Source organism: Planococcus citri, chromosome 3 (assembly GCF_950023065.1).
Source record: "Planococcus citri chromosome 3, ihPlaCitr1.1, whole genome shotgun sequence".
NCBI lineage: Eukaryota > Metazoa > Arthropoda > Insecta > Hemiptera > Pseudococcidae > Planococcus > Planococcus citri.
In genome coordinates, this window is record NC_088679.1 from 47,043,756 (window position 1) to 47,062,304 (window position 18,549).

Here is an 18,549-nt window from a genome sequence, read left to right on the forward strand (position 1 = left end):
CTACATACACCCCCCCCCCCCCATTTTCGTCGTAGAAAGACAAGATTTCATCACAGCTGTTTCCTACAGAGAAACCTCCAAGAAAAAGTTGAAATGAAATATTTGTCATCAACGACGTATTTTATATTTTATAAAACGAAAAGTTAGGCAGAAGTATCCGAAATTCAAAATTTGAAAAAAGAGCTACCTAGTTGATAGTGAGATGAACCCGTCAATATTATATATAGTGAAGCACATTGTATCATTTGTTCTACCTTTCCTTTTCTATCTAACGAAAATTCACGTAGAAATGTGCTACGAGTATACTTGAGGGTAGTATCTATCTAAAAATGGGTTTCTTCGAGCTTAGGTACGTAGAAGTAATTTTGCTACGAAAAAATTGTTTCCCTTTTGCTACAGCAATCTTACGTCTAAACTTGGGATTTAGGAAATCTTTCACTTGTCATTTGTAGGTAGCTTAATAATCCATCTTTTCGTACAGTTTAATGAATTCAATATTTCCTCTTCCCCTTTTTATCCAATGTCGAAAAAATCAAGGTTGCCAAGTCGGATGTTAATGTCGGATACAATACTTAAATTAAATAAATGGGTAAATAAGTGTAAAAAATATATCATTAATATCCATTTCGTTTTAAAAAAATTATGAACACTCCACATTCTCACCTAGGCCGTTGCTATCAAATCCTAACACCACTCGTAAGGTTCTACGAAGCGATTGAAAATTTTCAAATCGCTTATTTTTGGGTAAATTTCGAGTTTGAAAATATTTTCCTCTCGAATATTGAATACTTAAGTACCTACATATATCATTTCGGAAACTGGGAAAATACTTTGAAACACAATAGTGCCAACTTTTTTGTTCGTTGTTGCCGATATCAGAAACTCGAGATTTGTATTTTTGGATATTTTTTTCGGTTTTTTTAAATTGGCAATAGTGACTTAAAAATTGGCACCACTGTATTCCAAAACATTGCTAAAAACTAAGATTTTTTGAAAATTTTCCTCTTTGAAAACCCATATTTTTCCCCTCGAAGGTCATCTCCTGGCCTGAAAAAATTTTCTGAGCGATTTTCAACTTGGAATGAAAGTCTCCACTGAATTTGGTCAAAATCTTATAACAATTTTTTTTTTCGCGATCCACTCTAATGTTAGGTCTAAAACAACATTTTGATGCTGCTAAGTATTATGTACTTTGTACACGCACTTAAATACTTTTGCGAATTTCCCTGAAAATATCTTCATTTAATTTTATTCGTTTTTTGCACTTCAAATGAGCATTCAGCACAACTTTAGTCCTTACTTTGCTCGATCGAGTTACATTATTAATGTAGATGTAACCATTTCGAAATACATTATTATCAAGTACATACCTCTACCCGCATTTTCTACTTCAGCAGATTTCAGCAACTAAATGAAGATTTACATGACACCGTATATCCGCACGTACATATGAAATTTTACTTCCAAAAGTAGGACTACAAGAAACGTATAGCACTATACAAGTGCATTGACAAATCACACTCGCAACATGCAGAAAAAAAGTATTTAAAAAAACTAATTTACATAAACACTAAAACACTTCTCGCATAAAAGTTTTATTACAATCTCGACAAAGTATCATTACTCAGCACTGACAATAAATTGATGCCATAACTTAACACCTTTGCACCCATTTTCAACTTGCGAGCTTTTAATAAGTGTTGTTGTTACAGGTTTTCTAAAAAGGAAACAAAAACAAAAAAGGGGGAAAATCGCACACAATATAAAACTTAGTCATGAATAAGCGAGAGATGTAAGTAAAGTACTGGATTGCCTTTTGCTCATTTCAAAAAAAAAAAAAAAAAAAAAAAAAACTTCAAAAATGAAATATTTAGGTATTCAGTAAGGAAAAAAATGATTATCAGACCAACGCAAAAATTTTTCAGATGAGCAGGAGTACACAAGTCAAATACGAATACACGTAAATGGAGATTTTTTTAAAAGATGCCATTTTTGAATTATTTCTGTTTTGATTGCAGTAATAATCTGACACGAGTAGGTAAGTATTTGAAACAATTTTTACCCTAAATAGAGAGAGGAATGAAGGAGTTCATTTCAATAAAACGAAAACATAATTAAATACTGAACTTGATTTTCTTTGACATGAATAAAATCAAATCGCAAAGCTCAAATCATTGATTATTAATCCGTGTATCGTAGGCATACAGTAATTAAACATATACCTGAGCGCAACGAACAAGAACGTTAAAATACGATACTTGGATTCGTCTGTCTGTACCACTGGTTCTTACAATACCACTCTCACTTTTTTTCTCATCTTCCTTCCATTCGACTTCATCCTCTTTTAATGCATCTCCATTCTCATCCATCCTTCTCCCTTTCGCATTTTACTTTTCATTTTGATACCGAAGCCCAATTGCAGTTGTAAACAAACATGTTCATTTACTCGTTCCTCTATGTAAATAAGCGAATTTTATCCCAAGCACGTGTGTTTTGATTCGGTTAAAATGTGCGTTTTATTTTCGCGATTTTTATAATTCTTCAACAGTATTTACGAAATTTTGAATATGGTGAGTCGGAATATTCGTTTTAATGGATTTACCTACTGTACTTACTTACAGACATTTCGTACGTATTATCGAATTTCAATTTTTTTCCCGTTAAAATGGAACAAAATGTTTCCATTAAAGTAAATTACATGCATAAAATAAAGCTTTTGAAAATTCAAGAATTACCTATTGAATGGAATAACTCGCGTGATATTTTTATATTTTGTACTTCATTTTCAAATAATTTTAAAACCTACCTAAAAAATATTTTTTTTTTTAAGATACGGGGCGAATAAATTCCAAATGGAAAATTTTATTTTGGGAAGAATTTTTTTCTGAAATTAATGTTTTTTAAGATTATCCAACATTTACATAATTTTGTGAAAATTTTTATAAATAATTTGGGAGTGAAACTTTGCAGCAAGTTTGAGGTAATAATATGATCGTTAGGTAGATAAGCTAGTTTTTTAAAAAAATGCACGTATCGTATTCGTCGAGGTAAAATAATACGCTTAATACATTATAGCTACCTACCTAATATCTATAAAAAAGAAAAAATTATAAAAAAATCTCGATACAAACGAAGGTAGAATCGAGAGACAATGTACGAATATATTAGGTATATTATAAGGTTTATCGTAACATCGTTATCAAGGATAACGTTATATCGATTTTATAAACATATTTGATGTTTCTTTCAAAATTAAATTGATGAAATTCGCGAGTGTATTTTTAGAGAGCGTCAATCACGTGGTGAAATTTTGTCATAGAAAAAAAAGCAAGCTAGCATTTTTAAACACGTACTCGAGCAGTTCGAGTACGTACTTTTCTAACAACTTGGAATCATGCATGTGGTGCGAGTTATCTTTGGTCTTAAAGTCATCTGAATAAATGTCACCGAACTACCAAGATTACACAAAGATACGGTCAAGTATCGAAGGTTATCATCGTTAGAAGCGAGTTACGGGTAATTCGAGCATCTAATTTATCGGTTTATCAAAATAATTCAACTTGTACAAAAATTGTAACGAGGTCTCGAGTAAATTACAACGAAAAATTAATCTCAAGGTTACGTCGATCCGTAAAGAAATCAGTTGAAATCATATTCTGGATGAAACAAAGGGAAAAACAAATATTTTGCACAGTTTATGAATTATTAAAAGTATGCAGCAGGTAGTCAGGCACTAGGTAGGTCAGGCAGGTTTGTAAATGTGCGTTGTGCGCTGCACTAGGTTCATTGAACAGATACTTACAGCTTCATTTATTCAACAGTCATCATGCTACATAGATATAACTTCCTTCTTGTATGATTGAATTTTCAAAATTAAATTCTGATAACATAACGCGGCGACTTGCGAAATGAAGGTGGTTTTATTTCGATCATACCTATACCTAATATCATTCGTAGAATTTGTTTGCAACACAGGAAATCTCAGCAGGTATAATGCAATTTATTCATTAATGATTCTTATATAGGGTTATGCATTCGGCCTACCAATAACAGGATACGTTTTCCATAATAAACTATTGGATAAATTTAGAATTTCGATACGAAGATTGCTTGCCGTATGGTTACGTATACTTTTATGTTAGGGATCAACTGCAGCGTTCTAAGCTGGAAAATTATACTACAGATAATCTCCATAAAGTCGGACAATTTATGCAAAATTTGTCCATAAAATGGAATTTGGATTGTTTTATTGCGAAATTCTTAGTATAATAAACATTGTGTTGATCAACGAATTGAATTCCATTTAACGCCGAGAAGAGATGAAAAAAGACACCTTTTCAACAAATGAAAATTACTTCGATTTTAGCACAAATGCTAATTTATATATGTATTAGGTACTTACTCGTACTTATAGACCTAAAGAAGCGTAGCTCGATAGTTGACACACATTTTTAAACTTGAAGTGATGAATGAGAAAAAAAAATAAAAGTAGTTGATTTTTCTGATCGTGTCAGTTTTGAAATCGCCTTTATTTTTGAAAGCGATTTTTACACTGATAAAGTGAGGATGGAATTTTTTTGGGTGTGATTTATCGGTAATCGGCATGACAGAAATAGGTGTTTTCACGATGAAAAATGGACATTTTAACGACAAAAAAAGAAGATCACTTTAACCAGCGAATTTTTAAACGCATTTTTAGGCAGTTTTAACAAAAAGTAAGATTTTTTGACACTTATTTTAGCAAAAAAAAAACCGAGATTTTTTGATAGTTTCGATGAAAAGCAATATCTTTTTGGTGGTTTTGACCAAAAAAGCGAAACTTGTTTTCAATTTTACCCCCCAAAAAAAAGTGGAACTTTTCATCAATTTTTAACGATTTGGGCTAGTTTTTTTTTGGAATTTCACAAAAAACCATGAAAGGAATTTTCTCAAAAAATGGAAAACTTGGTCATTTTTTGGAAAAAAAGCACAATTTTTGGCAGTTGATAAGCAAGATTAATTTAATAATTTTGAAAAAAAGAAGAATTTTTGAAAATTTTTGAAAATTTTGACCAAATAAAAGAAAACGTTTTCACAATTTTAGCAACTAAAAAAAAACTACAAATTTTTCACCATTTTTAGTAATTTCTGCCAGAAATCAAACTTTTTAGGAAAGCAAAACTTTTTCTAATTCAACATTCACCTAAGAGAACATTTGAGCCAACGAATTTTTAAACTTTCAGACCGAAACTAATAGTGTGCTGCAAGTATTAAGAAGGAGTTTTTTTTTAAAAAAATAAAGGACTTTTCATTCGTAAAATTTATGTTTATTTTTATTTTTAAAAATTTTATTACAAAATGAGTTATTTTTCGGGAAAACATTTTCTGACAGGGAATCATTTATTTTTCTGGGCAATAATTTTTTTGGCGGTCAAAATTTTATTTGGACGTGGATTACATTTCTTTCGTCGTGATATGAAATCAAATTTCTCGTTCGTATTATCTGAATTGTCGGTCTGAACCGTCGTTAATAATTGACGTTGAAATACCCTATTTTGTCGTTCGAATTTCTTGTCGTTCAAATCACTTTTTCTGTCGTGCCAATCAAGCAGTCCGGTCGGACTGCCCCGCCAAGCAAGAAAAAAAACGAACACAAAAAAAAACAAAACGATAATACCAAACGTGATGACAGTCCGGCCACTTACTGCTTATATTCCCTGAACAACTAAGCGTATTTTCGATGATGAATTTCTCGCGAATAAAAACACGCACGAATCTGATTTTTTGATATGTTGTTGGCATCAACGAGAGCTTTAATTTGGTATGCTTACAAACTTTCTACGGTAAAAAATGATGTAGATTGGAATACCCAAAGTTGGCATTTTGGGGTAATTTTTGAAATCACTAATCTTCGTGTTAAGAGAAAACTACTGAACCAATTCAAGTCAAATTTCGTACACTGGTGTAAATTAATGAGTTATTTTTAGATACAACGTCAGTTTTGAAAAAAAAATTATTTTTGACCCCCTTTTTCTCAATTTTAAAATTTCTATCCCCCCTAAAACACCCCCAAAATGAAAATTTTTCGCGGTACCGTAGAAAAGGGTCATCTACATTATATTCGCCATCATTGTGCAAAATTTCAAGCAAATCGGTTCATTTGGAAAGGCTGTAGCCTTGTCAACGGAAATTTAAGCATGAAATTTCGTGATGAATATTTCCATTTTTCATCCTAAACCACCCAAAAAATGAAAATTGTTAGCTGTAACATAAAAAAGGGTCATCTACATCATATTCACTATCAATGTGCAAAATCTGAACCAAATCGGTTCATTAAAAGAGGCTGTAGCCTTGTCAACGGAAATTTCAGCATGAAAATTCATGAAAATTTCCGTTGACAAGGCTACAGCTTCTCCAAATGAACCGATTTGCTTGAAATTTTGCACAGTTGTATTAAATGTGATGCAGATGACCCTTTTTTATGGTACAGCAAACAATTTTTATTTTTAGGGTGATTGAGGGTGAAAAATGGAAATATTCATGAAATTTCATGCTTAAATTTCCGTTGACAAGGCTACAGCTTCTCCAAATGAACCGATTTGCTTGAAATTTTGCAAAATGATAGCGAATATAATGTAGATGACCCTTTTCTACGGTACAACGAGAAATTTTCATTTTTGGGGGGTTTTATGGGGGAAAGCAACTTTTAAATTGTGAAAAAGGGAGTCAAAAATGATTTTTTTAAATAACAAACGTTATATTTTGAAATAATACCCTAATTTAAATCACTGTACGAAATTTGACTCACATCAGTTCGGTAGTGTTCTTCTAGTGAGAAACTTTGTGATTTAATCAACAAATTATTCTAAAATTGTTGGTGTACCCGAATTCCCATTACTAATTTATAATAATCTACATTATTAAAAAAAAAAAAAGTCGTGATATCAATCGAAAATACTTTTAAAAAGCAAAAATTCCGCCAACCAAAAAAAAAAAAACTTACCTATAAAAAAACAAAAAGAATTGTCAATAAAAATCTGATATTCTCAACTTCTTGGAGTATGTACCCAAATTCGCATTAACAATTTACAATATGTACACATTTAAAAAAAAAGTCGTGATATCCATCAAAAATACTTTTAAAAAGCAAAATTACCGCCAACCAAAAAAAAAAAAAAAAACTTGCAAAAAGAATTGTCAACAAAAATCTGTTCATTAAGTAACTTTATTGAAAAAATTCATGATATCAAAACATCGCCAAGCAATTTTCATTCAGCAGTTGTGATCAGGAATTGATATGGAATTTCAAATTAATTTGGTACACACTGAAATAAAATATCCATAAGTTTGAGAACTGAATTGAAAAACCGGGCCAAGCGCCGGCGGAATTTATCGGTCCGGTTTTTCAATTCAGTTCTCAAACTTATGGATATTTTATTTCAGTGTGTACCAAATTAATTTGAAATTCCATATCAATTCCTGATCACAACTGCTGAATGAAAATTGCTTGGCGATGTTTTGATATCATGAATTTTTTCAATAAAGTTACTTAATGAACAGATTTTTGTTGACAATTCTTTTTGCAAGTTTTTTTTTTTTTTTTTTTTTTTTTTTTGGTTGGCGGTAATTTTGCTTTTTAAAAGTATTTTTGATGGATATATATTCCTCATTATTTTTCACCAGTCGATGCGGCTTGCAATACTCCATCTAGAGTTCTAGACATATGCTTAATTCATTTTTGATAATTTTGAATCGTGTGTCAGTTTTGCCACTAAACGCTAAAATTTTTTCACGAATTCGGAGCATTTTCCAGTGTTTTCCGAAACAGAAATAGGCCTATGTTTGCTAAATATAATATTATTAGGAAGGTAGAGACCTATCTACTTTTTATTGAATTAAACTTTCTTGCTAACATACATCATCGTTATCTCTTTCCAAAAACTTTCAGCTTCAACTCTTAGTACAAAAACGTAAGGAAAACATGCATTTTCATAAAGTGCTGGGAATGTGTGCTAAGTACAGATACCTATTATACGTATTAAGCATTAGAAGATGCAATTACCGTACGAAATCCGACCTTTTTATCGCAATAATGGTAGGTAACTGGAGTCTATGTAAATTTTATACGGTGTAATTTTTCGCTCAAGTGGCAATGTCAAAAATCATTTTTCATATTCTTTTCGCAGTAAATATTCGTACAGTGTACACACAAGTGTAAGGTCACTGTTATGTAATCCCATATGTTGTTAATGTTTTCAGTTGAAGCGCTAAAATTTCATATTCCTATAATATACTCGTAATTTAAAAAGGTTCGAATAAGGAAACTTTCACATAAAACGTTTACAACGTAAACAGACAACAAACATATGTATGTACCTAATCTACACATACCCTCAAGCCAACTACTGTACACAGCACCACATCCGAAAGTTTTATAATCTTAATACACCAAAATACGAGTACATAAAAACATGATTTCGATGATGTAGGCTACCTAGGTTGTACTTTCAAAGCAAATGTTTCTGTAGTGCAAAGTGAATAGTTTTATAAATTTACACCGATTTTATGTTCTTTTTTTATTACTTATTTACTTATAAAGACACGCATTTTACTTAAAAATAGGTTGGTTGGGTAGGTAGGTACTAGGTAGGTGGGTGTAAATTAATACAATAAATGTCATTCTGCTTCATCCCCCCTCCAAAAAAAAAGAGATGCCAATCGTTTTTTTTAAAACCATCGTATACGTCGATTACGTAGCGATGACATGTTTTATGCAGATTACCTAAATGTCCTAAATAGGCAGGCACATCACTTTATATGAAAAAAAGTAATAACTAGTAATGACAAAATAACCTAATGTGGAGAATTTGCCAATATTATGAACAATTCGACGTGATTTTTTTTTTCAACCCTGGTTGAATAGGACTTTTGAAATATAAAAGCAATGATTGCAAAAAAAAAAAAAAAAAAAAAAACAGGAAACGTTTCCGAACGGAACAAAGGTGGAAATGTACATCGGAAACAGCAAGTAGGTATTCGGTTAGTTACGCTAATGACATGTATTTTAAAATGAAGAATTTCCATAATAAAAAAGCGTCCAACGATAAACAATTAACAAATAAATTTCACAATATAGTACACGAGTGAAGTTACTACATGTATAATTTTACCCTTTTTTTTAAACGCAAGGCATGAGTAATTTTACGTCTGTGAAGAATGATATTCTCGAAGGTACGCAATAATTATAATACGTACAATCAAGTACCTATCTATCAAATATCCGAAAAGAGGAATACCCGATGCAGCCTATGGCATAAATGCGTGTTTACTGAGAAGTAGATAAATAACATTCAACAGTTTATCCATTTCACCGGAAAGCAATCTAGAGAGAAATTATCAAATTAATTGCCGTTATATGAAGTCACTAGATCATTTTACCAATATGATGTAATGTTTACGCGATATACCGTTACCCCTGTAGGGCCAAGTTATACCGGTTTCCTAACGCGTGTGTATTGGCGATGAGCTTCGGCCCAATAATTTTGATTTTTTTCTCGGTACCGATCGATGATTTTTTTAACAACTCAATCGATTCGTCGAAATTGAAATTATGTCATATAAATAAGTACCTACATTAGAACGTAGTAATTGATATAAAAGCTTCGTTATTAAATATTTCAAAATCATAGAGTTCTGCGAATATACCTACGAATGATTCAGGCGTGATCATTTTGTACAATATAATCAGATTAAGTTTATGTCTCTAAATAGGTATCTACTTTCTTGATATTTTCACTTTCTATACACTTGCACATAGATATAAGCTATGTTTACAGCAGAGTTGGTACATTTAAGTATGTAATTCTTTCCGATCGAGTTCCTTGATATACTTTTTTTTTCGTATATTCCATTTACATATTAATCATTCCAATTAGTAACCGGTTAGAATTTTCGTAGTAATTTTAACGCTAGGTACCGTCATAACACATTGTCGGTTTTAAAGAAAGTAACCATTGGGTATATATTTCCTCCATTTCATCTGACGCCATGTTGCATAACCGTAGCCGAGAAACCAGATTATTGTTTGTTGAGGTCTGAGGATGATGACGGCACAGGGATTTTATACGATGGATGAGTCCGATCTCAAAACATGAACTAGGGGATATCCCAGCCTATAAAATTTTATTGAAGTGAACCGAGAGCCGATAAGAATTGAAAGAGTATTGAAAAATACATGTAGGCACCATACAATGTCTGGTAAAATTGCAAAATGGGTTCTATTTTTCATAAACAATTCAAATTTAATCAAATTGAGATAGAAAAATTGAATCTGGTCTAGACACTACTTTTAGATCGCCCAAATCAACTGATGATGGTTTCGAAGTGTTCTGATACCTTTAGAGAATTTTCATATTATGGTCTGCAGGATATCTTTTCACTTTGGGGTCCAAAATTTTGGAAAAATTGCTCGAAAATGGAGGGGAAAAGCGATTAGGTAGCTGTAACTTCGGGGATCATATTTCATCGTCATAAGTCGAGTTTCCTGGAGTTCGGGCGTGATTTCGAGTCTACACATCTGAAAAAGTATTTTAAAAAAATTACATAATTTCGCCATTTTAAATACACAGATTCAAAATCGCGCCAAAACTCCAAGAGAGCAAACTTGTGACTAGAACATGCGATTCCCAAAGTTGTAGTTGCCTAATCACTATTTTTTGACCATTTTCGGACTCTTTTTCAAAAAATATTGGTCTAAACAATGCCATATTATAGGACTACTAGATTCACAAAAAAATTTGTAGTTGCTTAATCGCAAAACTACGGAATCCACAGAGGTTCAAAGGTCTCAAAATGTTGATTTTTAGCCAATTACGACAAAAAAATATGTAAAAATTTGAGCCAGAAACATTAAAATAGTAAACTCAAAGTGAAGGTCAAAAGTAAATTCGGTAAAACTCCGCCGATTTTTTTTTTGGCAATCCACTCAATTACCATCAACATCATAGAGATTTTTTTTTCAATTCAACAAATTTGCATTTGGGTCATTCCACGTCAATTGGACCAAGAAGTGGTAGAGGGGTCGGCGATTTTTTTGAAATTTTTCCTGTGGAAAGACCATCCGAAGGAGTGACCAATGGCGCAAATCGCAGCCCTCCAGCCCATTTTTAAAGGCAGCCAGGGGGTGTCAAAGTTTTCAGTGAACCTAAAATATCATCCATTTCAACTCGATAACCGCGATATCTACCACGATGGAACATTTTCCCATAGTTAAGGGTTTTGAAAGGCTTTTTGGTGATATCATAAAAATCAGTGTTGCCACTTTTTTTCGTACAAAAAATTAGCTCAAAAAGTTTTGAAACGTAGTTTTCATATGGTTCCGACTCTCAAAAATTCTGGAAAAAATATATTATGGACAACTTTTCATGCTGAACAACATATTAAAAAATTGGAATGGTAACATGTTGCAAAGTTGGTTTAAAAAAATTTAAAGTTTGCGAAAAAAGTGATTTCTTGATTTAAAACATGAAAAAAAGTTTTGATAGGTGAAGTTGACCCATGACCCCTATTTTTACGTATCTGTTGAAAAAGTTGAAAACCCCCTTTCACTCGATGAAATGAACTCCTCACAAGAAAATCAAAATTCGAAAAGATTAAAATGAACGATTTTTCATTTTTTTGTTGTGAGTGTAATTTTTATCAACTTTTTCATGAAATACGTTAGAAAGAGGTCAAAATAAGACAACAACAGTTCTTAATAAATTTAAACTTTTTTTGATGTTTAAAATTGAAAATTAAATTTTTTCGAATTTTGATTTTTTTGTGAGGAGTTTATTTCATTAAGTGAAAAAAAAAACATTCGCTGAGATGAGTAAAAAAAATATCTAACAAAACTGTAATACTCATAAAAACAGCACCGAAATGATGCACACAATTTTTTGTGAACTTCAATTAAAAATTTACGTAAAAATGGTTCGTGAAATTGAGAAAAAAATTAGTAGGCAGGTATTGGTAACACTGAAAAATAGCTGAAAAATTAGGTACTCAGATGTTTTCTTGAAAGTTCATTTTCAATTAAAAATTTACGTAAAAATGGATCGTGAAATTGAGAAAAAAATTAGTAGGTATTGGTAACACTGAAAAATAGCTGAAAAATTAGGTACTCGGATGTTTTCTTGAAAGTTCATGAAAGCATTATTTCGTCAGTTAAAAATGTTCTGAAATTAAAGTGTATAGGGATATGTTGGGACAGGTTTTTTCACAATAAATTTCAACTTTTACCACCTGGTACTCCCTTGCAAACGAACCAATATGGTTCAAATTTTTTCTGTAGGATATGTTTCCTCAAGGGTTCTTTCCTAACGCGTTGTAAAATTTTGAACACAATTGTCAAAATGGCGTTTTCTCCTGAATTATTAGGTAAGTAACTATGAGTACAAATTTTCTAACCACCGTATCTTTTTGATTTTGAATTCCAACTAAATACGTCAGAGTTCCTACCTAGTACCTACCTAGTTCATTTCTTCTTGATTTTCCCATTCATGGTACTACAAAGGCACCGAAGGAAAGTTATAGGTATGATTTTTACATTGGCATACGAATAGGGGTATAACAAACACGGAGATAGCAAAAAGCATTTGCACAAAAAGCTAAGCGAAGTGTTCAGACCGACGATTTATTTTTCAACTCGCCAAAGTTAGTATTTTAAAGGCACCGCTTAGACGTAGGAAATTTCCATTTCGTTTCTAGCCACTTCTGATAATCCTTTTCCTCACCATTCGGATCGATTCTTTTTTGCGATATCATCAGGTAGGTAGGTAGGTTCTTGTATTTTCTCTGCGGTCGTTAGTTATGGGTATTTCGGGTTTCTTTTTACCAACAAGTTGATAATTTGTAAGGCAACAACTCGGGTTCTGTTTACTTTTACTCGAGGGACCGGACCATCTAAAAAGTGTACACAACGACTCAAATTTTTCAACAAGATCGCACAAATGCAAGCATAAAAATGAGAGCAGACGCGAAGAAAAGTATCAGATTGAGAAATTTGAGGTAAATAGCTCAGAATTAAAACGTTAATGGTTGGAAAAGAAACAACGACGAGAATCTTGAACTGACACGACGAATACTTTAAACGAGTTTAAAAATGGACAATCCGACACCTCTACTTTCATTTTATTTCTTTTTTTCTTCAAAAAACGGAACTTTTATCGTAGAGATAACTTTTTCAGCGATTTTTTCGGCTACGTTTCTTAGAGATAGAATTAAAAATAGATAGCTCGCCAAGTAAAAATCATTTTTTGCGTAAATGGGCATCTTTTGTTTCAAAAAAGGCTTAATGTGCTATTAAGAGATAAGCGTACACCTCACAACCTTCAAAACTGTATCATCCGATTCAAGTTTTAGTAATATTTATCAAATTTATTTCCAAGAGCAAAACTGTATAAAAGAATAAGCACTTCTACCATTCAGCTTTTAGATGAACAAAAACGAGCCAAAATATACGTAACCTTTCGAAATCTCGTAGGTAGGTATACATACAGGGTGCCCAGAAATATCGAGTACCCCTAAAAAAGTTTTCTACTAAAATACTTTGGTTGGTCACAGTGAATGATAATAATGATAGCACATGATTGGTTGTTGGACTGGAGAGATAACATTCCACTAATCATATGCATCTATTTCACGTTGCCAACCTATATTTTTACTGAAAAACTTTCTTAGGGGTACTCGATATTTCTGGGCACCCTGTATCTTTTCGCATTGTACACGAATTCAAAATTCAACTGACTTGCCATCTTATGCATAAAAAAACAAATGGTTCAACGTTCAAATACGAGACATGTTCACTAGAATTTTAAATAGCGCATTACTACACACAGCTAAACCTGGAAATTCTTTTGTGCATCGGTTTTTACAATAATAATAGCGACATTCTGCTGTCTTTACAATATGATATTATAAGAGTAGGCGACATGCGTAACCTTCCATCAATCTTACGTGAAGTATCAATTATGCACATAATTCATTTTCCAATAGCACATACAACGTATCCATAACTGTAAATTCAGGCCCAAAAAATCAGGTCATTCTGTAACAAAATATAGCTTAATGACTCGATCTTCGTTCGGGAATTTTCAATAACATAAAGACGTGTTGAATAACCTTACGAAGCGGGATTTTTGAAAACCTTCATTCAATGAACAGCGAGGAAAAAATACGGACGAACTTATCGAAAATTTAAAAGTTCGAAGAGTAATTAAACGTTCTTTTCAATTACCTACCTAGTAAAAAAAAAACCTAAATAAAGCATGGAAAGCTAATATTATCATTTAATTCGTATTGGTTAAATATTCTATTCGTATTTAATTACATTATAGTAAACACAGTCTTTTATACAATAATTATAGAGTTCAAAGAAGAAAAAAAAGTATTTTAATTAAACTTTTGAAACAATTGCCATAGATCTTTGCAAAGAATTAATTCCCAATATACTGCCGTTTCAACAATTTTAACTTTCGTGGAATTTATTTACATAGGTACAGTAACTGTAGAGAATTAAATAAAATAGCGCGAATTTATCCTATGTTTACATACGAGAGACAGTCTTGAGAGTTTTCACTTTTTATAACCTTCTTTAAAGTGAACGCAACCTTGAACTTGACTTCCCTTTCACCATAGTAAGACTTACACAGTAGGCTAGTACCTATTTATTGAATCATGACAATTTATACAGAAAAGGAAATTTATTACAACGAACCTAAGTTGTTGCGGTTGTTAATATTATTGTTTATTTGTGTGCATTTTTTTCAGGTATTTCTGAGGAGAGAATTTTTCCTGTTACTTATTTCGTACGTTTACTTGGTTCAGAGTTCGAAAATATTAATGATCACGTTAGCTGGGACTAAAAGCCATAAAATTCCATTTTTAGAACTAGCAAAAGGATTGGTGGAACGTAAACACAACGTAACCTTTATCAACGCGTTCCCAACGGAGTCGCAGAATTCTTTAATAGAAGAGATAAATCCCACAAACTTAGTGTTGTACATAAGAAATTTTACCAACTGGGACTTGCTTGGACCGAAACTGAAAGGAGAATTGCCAGTTCCTATTATTGACATTTTTAAATTCGGGTATCAGGTAAGAATCTTTTTGAAATTGCATTGGGTTTAGGTTTCAATATCAATATTAGTATTTTGGTATCGGTAGCGTTCAAATGAGTTACTCTTTATTGTATCACCCCTCCGGCATTTACAGAATTGAGGGTATTCTTCCGTTGATCAACTCAGAGTCAATTTGAAGCTAAATGCTTTTAGTTGTCACGTTGAAATTTTTCCATAAATAATAAGTATATTTTAAGAAAATTATAAGTAAACGACAGAAAGCGTTTAACTGCATGCAGTAGTCGACATTGAAGCATGTACGGCAGCTTACTCTCCAAATATCTTTCAAAAAATCAAGGGGTCAAGAGGAACTGTTTTCGAGATAAATACGAAAACAAACGACAATTTTTATGAAATTTCAAAATACTTTTTGAAAATGCATTTTCGAACCGATCTGGAACTTCCAGCATAAGTCGACTTTTCTCCAACAATTTCAAGTTTCTCCATAAAGTTTAATTAACTTCGGCATGCTGAAAATTTAATTCTGATATAAGTTCAACATTCCAAATCGATTTCGGTAGGTGAAAAAACATGAGAATTATTTTTATTAAAATACTGCCCCCAAACAACGGGGTTAAGGGTAGAGGCACCAAATATGGACCACTTTTTTGTAGGATTGTCACTTGAAAACTATAGGGGGTAAAAACCTCCACAAAGCTTAAAATGAAGTTCCATTCTTCCACTAACACTGTACAAAACTTCAGGGGTGAAGGTCAACTTTAAGTATGTTTTTTTTATTATTGAGTGACGAGTGTCAAAATGACAGTTCGAAGTTTTGGACGCCTAATATGGACCACTAATAAAATTTTAAAATGAACATACTTTCACATTTTTCAAAACCTCATATTCATTTGTAGAAATAAATCAAGAAGACGTATTCTAAGCAGTGCAGGTTGATTTTGTATATTTTTTTTAAATTGTTGAATGCCGAGTGCCGAAATGACAAGTTCTGCTGGAGGAGCCTCCAGATTGACTCGAAAATGTTGGCAATCGATTCGGGAGGTTGATATTTGAAGAGTGATATTCCAAAACTCGCTTTGTCCATTTTCATAACTTTTCAGGAGAGAGGAAAAACAGTTTCCCTTTAAACGGGTAAATTGGCTTTTTAGGCGAGTTTAGCACTTCATTTGGGTGGATTTATGATGTAGGAGTGTAGGTATACATTTCATCCACTAAATACCGCTGAAAAAAATTTCAATAAAAATGGACAAAGCGCCTTTTGGAACATTCTTTTTTTTAAAAATTTTTGGTGAATTGGCTATTTAGGTGAGTTTAACACCTCATTTTGGTAGGTTGATGATGTAGGAATGTGAGTTAATACTTCATCTACCCGGTACCACTGAAAACCCAACTTTGATAAAAATGGACAAAGCGAGTTTTGGAATATCACTCTTCATTTGTATAAAACCCTATATTTTCAAATTTTAAGCTCAAGTTCAAAACCTTCAAAAGAAATAGTTAGTGAACCTAATGAGGCAATGACCTACCTTTAGATTCTGAAATATTTGTCAAACCCTGGCTAGAGCCTCGCTGAAACCACAGAACACCAAAAAATGCATTTCAATGAGTGATTCATTTTTTAGGAGGCGTTTGTTTTTGATACCTAAGTTATATTTTGAGCACAAGTTGAAAAGTTTGACGAAAATCGAATGACATGGAAAGGAAAAGGAAAACTATGCCAAAATGTTATTCATTTCTCAACATTTCAGAAGCGCTGAGCCCGCTGGGGTTGTGGACAGGGCTTCAATTGGGAGATGCTCATCGTAGACCTATAGGCCTATAGGGGTCATGCATCTCTGCCTGCATCCACTAGGTCTGTTCAATTTTATCTAATAGACAGTTTTTCTTACAGGTTTGCGACGCTTTCCTATCGGATCGTGAAACGAAAACACTGATGCAAAAACGTGACTTCGATCTCTTAATTTTAGACGGTGCCTATCCAGAATGCGGCGTTGGTCTAGCATATCATTTCCAAGCTCCTTTCATTTACATCAACACTGTCGGATTTTACACCGGATCTTTGTCGTTGGCCGGAAATCCAACACCTTACTCCATCACGCCATATTTGGGTTTACCATATTCTGATAATATGAACATCGTACAACGTTTGACAAACACCATGTATCACGTAGGATTATCAATATTGCACAATATAATGGTGCGTTTCTTCTTGCATCAAGTTCTCAAGACGCATATCAGTCCAAATATTCCAAACGCTTACGAAATATCGAAAAACGTGAGCGTAATTTTTCAAAATGGGCATTTCTCTTTGACATATCCTAGACCGTTTTTGCCATCAGTTGTGGAAGTAGCTTGTTTACATTGTCGATCAGCAAAGCCATTGCCTCAAGTAAGAGTTCCACCAACGTATAACCCGATCACAATCAACTTTCAAAATTATCTTCGACAATTCCTCGACACTTTTGATTCTCCTACACCAACACTCCAACAGAGAAATACTTATAAGAAATTATGCATTTTTTAGGAGCTCGAAGATTTTATCAACGCTGGAAATAACAGAGGATTCATTTACGTCAGTATGGGATCTTCGGTAAAAGCTTCGAATATGCCGGAAGAATTACGATTACTGTTCATAAGTGTTTTCCGCAGTTTACCATATCAGATATTATGGAAATGGGAATCTGTGGGAATCGCTCCGACTTTCGATTTACCTCGGAATGTCTTGTTAAGTCATTGGTTTCCACAACAAGATTTATTAGGTGATAATATACGTACTATTAATGAAAGTAGAAGTACTTACATGACTTATTTTTCAATCGGATGAAACTGTCTTCTTCAGGACATCCTAAAATTCGAGCTTTCGTTACTCATGGCGGACTACTGAGCTTATTTGAAACAGTTTTTCATGGAGTTCCAGTGGTAGCAATGCCAGTATTCTGTGATCATGATTCGAACGTTGAGAAGTCCGTACAAGATGGTTACGCGATTCGATTAGAATTACGCGAACTTACGGCTAATAAATTATTGAAAAGCGTCTCAAATGTAATTAACGATCCGAAGTAAGTATCAAAAGTACACGCATTCCCATCAACCACGCGAAATCACTATATTACATCAATCGATCAAATCACGTGTTAAATCATTGTTATCATTTTTTGCAGATACAAATCAAACGCCATCAAAAGGTCATTGTTGCTAAAAGATCAACTGGAATCGCCGCTAGATCGCGCTGTCTTCTGGACAGAATATGTACTTCGGCATAATGGAGGACAGCATTTGCATTCTCCTTCCAAAGAAATGACTTTCATCTCGTATTACCTTATCGATGTGATTACTTTAGCAATAATTTTAATTTATTCAATTTTATACCTAACTTTTTTTATACTCAGATTAAGTAATAGGATATTTTCTTGCAATTACAAAATCAAAATTAAAGTCAATTAAAAAATCA

General features: G+C 32.7%; 2 protein-coding genes across 2 annotated transcripts in view; one reads left to right on the forward strand and one right to left on the reverse strand.

Annotated features, from left to right (window-relative positions):
- The window catches only part of LOC135840076 (cuticle protein 8-like), a 129,907-nt gene extending 111,868 nt beyond the window's left edge, over window positions 1-18,039 (reverse strand). Inside the window, exon 1 of the mRNA XM_065356411.1 lies at window positions 17,899-18,039. The gene's annotated coding sequence lies outside the window, so the exon portion shown is untranslated. The remainder of the gene's footprint in view (window positions 1-17,898) is intronic.
- On the forward strand, window positions 2,201-18,549 carry Ugt50B3 (UDP-glycosyltransferase family 50 member B3). The gene is made up of 6 exons (XM_065356390.1): window positions 2,201-2,570; window positions 14,788-15,114; window positions 16,990-17,487; window positions 17,623-17,857; window positions 17,938-18,157; window positions 18,260-18,549. Exons 1-6 carry the CDS (start codon window positions 2,568-2,570, stop codon window positions 18,540-18,542), a joined length of 1,566 nt encoding a protein of 521 aa, XP_065212462.1. The 5' UTR covers window positions 2,201-2,567; the 3' UTR covers window positions 18,543-18,549.